At 36.4% G+C, this 7,421-nt stretch overlaps 1 protein-coding gene across 1 annotated transcript in view; it reads right to left on the reverse strand.

Moving 5' to 3' along the window:
* LOC107274431 (GTP-binding protein RAD) overlaps window positions 1–4,853 on the reverse strand; it is a 29,759-nt gene extending 24,906 nt beyond the window's left edge. Inside the window, exons 1-2 of the mRNA XM_015753578.2 lie at window positions 3,413–4,853; window positions 1,176–1,430 (exon numbers count right to left, since the gene is read on the reverse strand). Coding sequence (XP_015609064.1) covers window positions 1,176–1,430; window positions 3,413–3,686 — 529 coding nt within the window. The 5' untranslated portion in view covers window positions 3,687–4,853. The remainder of the gene's footprint in view (window positions 1–1,175; window positions 1,431–3,412) is intronic.
* Window positions 4,854–7,421: the final 2,568 nt, after the last annotated feature.

Consider the following 7,421-nt stretch of genomic DNA (forward strand, 5'->3'; position numbering starts at 1 on the left):
TGAACTTCTAAGCAAATGAAAAAATATATATGTTATAAATTTTTACTATCTCGCATTACACTGGCTTTCCCCATGAGTATATAAACTCTTTCCGATTCTGATAACTTAATACTCTGATTCCGTTACTCCTTCATTTTATACGACTTTATTTCCCCGTACTTTCACTTTAAAGTTCCTAAAGCTTAACAGATTTCTGAGGTCTTATGTACCTTTCATAGTTATTATTCATTTACTGTACTACTCGTGTATTCAAATACTTCGTTATTCCTTTGACTGCACGAAATAAATGCCCTCATATTATTATGCGTGTTCTGTATTATTCAGCATCACTTTTAAAATAGCACACTCTAATGGAGCATTTACCCACATATACAGGTATGTCTACTATCACGATTGTTATTTTGGAATCGTTCATTATCATTTTTCAAGTTTCGTTTATCTTCATTAACTTTTTATACCAGTACATTCTTTTGAATTGCATATACGAAGAAACTCCTATCTAGCTTACCCTTGCAGATTCTTGATCCAAGGACAATTGACTAAATTCACTTTTCTTCTTTATAACCTGGTGACGCGGCTGTATGCGACGCACTTTTCTTTCTCTTAACCTCATGTGATTTTCTAATCCTAAGACAATACGATACATCGTGTCATAGCGCAGTATGTGAAATAATTGCATCACCTTCGTGAACCTTTCCCCTCTAAATCTATCATGATTCTTCTTCGTCTATTTTTCGCGTACACTTCCATGAAATTTATCCTCAAGTATTGTCGCGTGGGATAATTCGAAAAAAAACATTATTGGGCCTTTCTTTCATGTCATCTGTTAAGAATAGTACAATTCGGCGGATGCTATTCCGGCGCGCATGTGGAGTCGAACTCGTGAAGTTATTAATAATACAGAAATCGGGCGATATATTCGTCCAGGCTTGGGATATACAGTAATCACGTTCATAGGAATTTTAGCGCGGTACATTAACCGTGGGATTTGATAGTTTCTTAGAAATCAGTTAGATTTTCAAGATCTTGCGAAAATTTGAGAACATTCAGAATTTCATAAATCAATGATAACCGATAAAATTTGTACGATTCGAGTAATTCATAAAAGTCAGTATAAAAAATATAATTCCTAGTGTAATTCTTTTTTAATTATCACATTTTTTCCAAAAACTCACCCTTGCTGGTCAAACTGAAACTGCGCAATCTGTAGCTGTCCTCGTCTTCGCCCTCCTCTCTTTGCGGCTGTTGAGACGTGTCAGGTACGTCTAAGAAAGCGTTGCTCTTACGTTGATGACTGTGGTGCATACTCTGACCACGACGACTTCCTCGTCTTCTTAGACCTGGACTTACGTCATTCTCGGTAAGTCTCGGCTCGCTGCTGCAGTGTGCGGATTTTACGGTTGCCTCGTGTGCGTGATGCTGTGCGGCAGCTGTAAAAAATGTACTGTTATCGAGAATTGCAAAAATCAATAATAAATATGACACACGTAACATCGTGTTGGCCAATTCTTTTTTTTATTCATTCATTTACTTCACCTGCTTCTCCTACGTGTTTTTTTTGTTCCACTACTAATCGTGCTGACTGAATGCATAAAAAGAGTACGAGGCTCGCAGAGGGTAGAACACTTGACAAATAAAACGTCGGAACCTGTGGCGTGCTTATTTGAAACTGGACGTTTTCATTGAAAATCGTATTGTTGTTTTCACATTTTTTTTTCCGTGGTTTGAGAATTCTCCCCGCCCCTCTTTACAATTTCGATAAACGCTTCATGCATACAAACTGGTGGATGATTTTTTATCAGTGAAGTCTACAGTACGTCAGATCACTTTTAAGTGAAAAATTGTTCTCACGAGACATTTTTTGTTAATCATTCAAAAGCACGTGAGCACTTTCGTTTTGTTCAATTAGCATATAATTACAGGGTCTTGTTCAGTGAAATTAGTAATGGAGACTGAATTTTAATGTTAGTTCTTCTTTTGTGGTCGTTCAATAAAGGCGAATAATGTTAGATGGAGTTTAGTTAGCATGTACCTGGGTCCTAAATAAATCTCCGTACTTTGCCTACGTTTTGATCGGGTTGCCTGTTATAACTATATACAGTTTATTCCAAGGCAATTAATTATAACGTTACGTAATTGGTATAATTATCTGAGAATTAAAATTTCGTACATCATTTACCGTTATGTCGTTGGTATTGTTTTTAATTGCCATATTTAATGAAAGCACTAACTATTAATTAAAACATAATTTATATAGGTTCACGCGCCATGTGGTTTAATATACAACACCGAAAACAATTTCATGTTACACAATAATTAAGCTACATTCGTGTACAGTACGAACAGAAAGTTTGTAAAATTTGAGTACTTCAAAATTCAAATATTGATTAATTTTATCTTTTTCATATATCAGCATATATTAAGTCACCGTAAGATTAAAAATCGTAATGGGATGCGTGCCTGTATCTATTTTTGAATGTTAAAAATGGCGTAGACGCTGCAATAATATGTAGATGATAAAAATGGCAGATCAATATCAGGAAAGTTCGTATAGGTACGGACAGTTTGATTCAATTTTCCTGGACACGTCTCCATTGCCCCGTTTCACTCTTCGCAGAGTCATAAAACAATACTTTATCCACAAACGTTGAGGGATCGCGTGTCTATGGGGAGTTTTTATGACGGCAATACAAAGCATATGTGGTTAAAACCCCATGAAATACGTAGCCATTATCAGCGTAAGAGTAAAATCCATAATTCACTTGACGGTAGACTCAGATCCCAAAGAAATTCCAACAATATATTATCATCAATATAATTCCAGGTTTATATATTAAAAAAAAAGAACCATGATGAATATCCTGTATAAATATATGACGTAAAAAGTAAAATAAAAAAAATAGTAAACCTTGATTTTTAATGAATTAACCATTCACGCATAGTGACGTATGTGGTATTATAATAATGAAGAAAATGCAGTATTTATTATGTATTATTGGTAACGTTAAATGTAGTTGAACTTATAAGGTTAAATTATAAAAGCACTTTTCTTAATACTTAAAAAGCGGTATTGTCATTTCGTTATAGGAAATGTGTTCGTATAGCTCATAGCGGTGTCGTATATAACCAATAGCCCGGCTGATGTCTTTACGAGAAACTAAAACAATGTTACGTAAAGTGCAAATGAAGTTTTGTTATTCCATTTTAGTTTTCCTTTTGGTTGCAATGGCGAATAAATTCGTGTAAAAGACAAATGTGACGTAAGAATAAAAATGACCAACACACAAGTCCCTCTTTTACCATTGTGGATAGTGTAATTTAGCCATACGGTAAGTTCAAAGTATAAAGAAAGGAAGCAGATAGCAAACTTAACGTGATTTTAATATTTATCTTGCAAAAACAAAAATTCTACCTTGAGCAGCTGCCCTTCTTCGAATACTCTTATTGGCACCGGATACTCGTGCACTTTGTGATCTAGTAGCTGGTCTGCGTCTTCTTGTCGGTGTATTATTTTCCGGGGTTCCACTTCCCGACTCCCTTTCGCGATCTGCTCTTTCGTTGCGTTCCCTTTGTCCGTCTTTAGCACCAGAGGGCGGAATCGCACCTAGCATCTGTTCCATGCTTGAAAAACCGGGAGCGCAGATCGACGCCGATCTGGCCTTTCTGTGAAGAACTTCGTCGGCCATATTTGTCTTGGAAATATATCCGGTGTCGAGTAGAAAAGTAGCAGTTCCGTTTTTAAAATTAGCGCGAGCACGTGCTCCGAGCGTGAGGTGTATTTGTTCGTTGGATTGAACAGTAGGGAAACTTTTTCAAAATTTTCACCACCATCGACAATTTTACTAATTGTCCTCCACGCTCTACGTAACTTTTCCTTTTCGAATCTTTCAATTTTACGATATAACACGAAATAGCTCAAAGATTAAAGGAAAAGGGAAAAATAATGATCACGAAACACAAACGCGTACTTTTTCTGATTTCTTGTTTATTTTTATAGGTTATACAGTTTGCTTTCTCACGGCCGATAGCAGAGCGCCATGCGCTTATGCGTACCGGCGATATTCATTTTACGACGATTTATTTGTTGTGATTGGCCAAATTTACGGGCTCGTTGCGTATTGCCGCACGATTTTAAATTTACGAAATGTTCGCGCTATCAATTTCTTTTTTATTTTCCAGATTACGTCTTGACAGACCACTAAAATTTTTTTTGTCACTTGAAACTTTTTCAATGACTATGGAAATACGATTTTATGCGACATAAACTTTAACGCTTTTTTTTTCTTGATTTACGTCACCTTTAATCGCTAAATTTAAAAATGAAAGATTTGAAATTTTTTTTCTCAAAATCAAATTCGACGGACAACACTCTCTTGTAAATCCAATTTCTTGTTTTCAGCAACAAAATTACACAGCTGATTCGTATATGAATACGAAATGTTCAATTCGGCGTAACCACGTGTTGCAAATATTGTACACGCAATCTCGATACTTGTGAAAAAGACCGCATGGCCACTTACGCGTCTTCTCTACGAAAGTTCATTAGCAATTCTTTTCAAGACTACTTCGAACAAAATCCTACAAGCCGCCGTTTAACTTTGGTGACAATAAAAAACTGTAACGCAGCTCCCGGGTAATTTTCGAAAATTTAATAACACGTATATGCATCTACGAACAAAACACTGCGAATATGCTCGAGGCGCCGATACGTTTCGCGGCGTACTGAGGGTAAAGCGTCGCGGCGCTCTCTACTGCGCCAGCTCACTCCCGGAAAGCCGAAGAACGACCAGACCTCGGCGTCGCGACGCCAACCACAGCGCGAGCCTTCCTGAAACTTGGACGTCCCTGGCCCTGAGCCAGACACGCATAGATACGTGCCTGTAAGGATATAGGGATCTGCATAACCATCTATACGGTATAATCAGTGCATGCACTGTATGCGATGATGCTTGATTATACACAATTTTGAATCTATGATCATATGAGGACATGAATACACGAATTTTGGAGTATGACAACATATATGCACGAGCATGTGCAGATGGGGTACATGTATTTATCTATATATCTGTTAAATATAAATAACAATACTATAACTATATACATATATAGGCGATGTGTTAAAGTGCCAAATTTCATATTTCACAAACGAGCTTGACTTCGTATATATATCTTGTATTTTTCCAGTGTTTATAAAGAAAAAAGTGTTATTGCACTTCGTCTTTGGCAATCGTAAAATACATATGCAGCTAAACGCATATAAAGAGAAGTGCATCGCACCCTGAAAATGTCCTAAATGCCATTAATTTCTAAATGTCCTACATCAGGTCGGAAATCATGAATTATTTTTCCTAGCATCCTGAGAAGATAGATCGAAATGAAAGATTAAGAAATGAAAAAAAATTAGGTGTATATTCCACTAGAAATTGTTTCTTTACCTTCTACAAGGATTTTACGAGATCTTTTTTATAATCTGCCTAATACAATATATTATGGGTAACAGAGTGAACGTAACTTGTTACCGTTGCCGAGCTTACGTAATTGAAATAAAAAAGATACAGCAACAATTTTCGAAATATCGAATAAGGTATAGACGATCAGAAATATAAAGCCAGTCGCGCGTACACTCGTTCTCTCCGGGCAAATAGTCGAGACCTCAAGGGGTATTTTTGACTTGTAGCGGTTTAAATCTATTTCTGGAGCCAGGATGAAGCATCGGCTCTCTCTTCCCCTACCACGTGATCCACCACTCTCTCCCTCTCACATCTCTTCCTGAGTCTCTCTCTCTCTCTCTCTCTTTCCGCGCTTCCTTCTTTCTTCTTTTTACATATTTCCCTCCTTTTACCTCTTTTGAATTTTTCTTGCTCAAACTTTTCGTTTTTCACAATCCAGACGCACGAGTCCATCTCGCGACACATGTGGCAGCACCGGTCCATTAACGTGCGATACATTTACGTTGGAGGCTTTTGTCCTTTGACCTCTCCTGTCGCCGCAACATTTGCCGAACCTCTTATGCCTTCTTTTACTAATTCCACAATATTGTTTCAATCTCTATTATTTTTCGAACGAAGTGCTATTATTTAAAAAATTTATTTTTTTTTCAGTCATATTATTCTTACTGTAGATATATAACATTCACTGAAAAAATATTTTCTCATATTGTTCAATGGTAAAATATAATCCTTACTCGTATAACCTGTAATACAAAGAGACGGAAGAAAGCGGTTAAATCGGGTTAAGGGGTCGAAATTAATATGACAAAGCAGTAGGGTCGGTAATAATTTCGAACAATCGTTAAAATATACTTAAAAAGGAAATTACAAATGAGAAACTTAAGTATTTGGAATTTACCGAAATATGGAAGTGTTTAAAATTTTGTATGATTATCCGAACAAAGGAAATGATCGGACTTGAATAGGGATTCTTTAAAAAGAATCTTCGGATGACGTTTAAGACCAAAGATTCGTCTGATGTTGCCATTATAATGAAAGCACAAGTAGATACTACTTTTCGAACCCACAACCCACTCTTATTAAATAGTTTTACTTTCGGTTCATTTCTATTTCTCGACACGTGCCACCCCAGAAATTGGGAAATCGATAACGCGATGCAATCTCAACCACGCATCCATAGCATAGTCCACGCCCCATGCTAAGGTTAAGCCACAACACGCTGCGTTTAGTCGAGGCACTGTTCCCAGAATACATGTATGATACGCATATAGGACTGCATGTCAATGCTAATCGAGCTAACTACAGAATGTGCATAATGGGTTCTGTGACCTTACGGAAGACTGAAATACAGTTAATTGCCAGCAAGTCTATTTAAAAAAAAGGAACAATAACATTTCCAAGACTGAATTAATAAATTTCATGATTTTTTCATTTTATCCATTGAGTTATTATTGATTACCGCCTCATTTTACGAGTTAATTGACTCGCCATAGTAATTAATTTAATCATCGCTAATTGCGATGTTAATGAATATTGATATTAAAGTAGGACAAAAAAATCTTGTGCAAACACAGCGTTCAGTTATACGCATAATTAACAAAAAGATATTATTAAAACATATTTTTATTATTATTATGCAAAATGTAAGTAATTCATTAATGTCATCAAAGCGATCGATTATTCATCTTTGAACTGGATTGTACTATGGAGAGTTGATAATATTGATTACTAATGTCAATATAACTACTAATGCTGTTAGTTCCTTAAAGTAAAACATATTGGCGTACAAGCACAGAACACCTACATTCAATTTAGTACACGGCTGTGATTGCGTGTCTGACAAAGATGGCAGACGTAACTTTTCTCCTGTCCAGCACGATCGCCATCCACTTCATTTATTATAACTACAACCGCGATTCACGTCACACGAGCCAATATTGATGGGTTTGAATACGCGGCGAGTCATCA

The sequence above is a fragment of the Cephus cinctus genome, unplaced genomic scaffold (assembly GCF_000341935.2).
Source record: "Cephus cinctus unplaced genomic scaffold, Ccin1 Ccin1_scaffold3082, whole genome shotgun sequence".
NCBI classification, from domain to species: Eukaryota; Metazoa; Arthropoda; class Insecta; order Hymenoptera; family Cephidae; genus Cephus; species Cephus cinctus.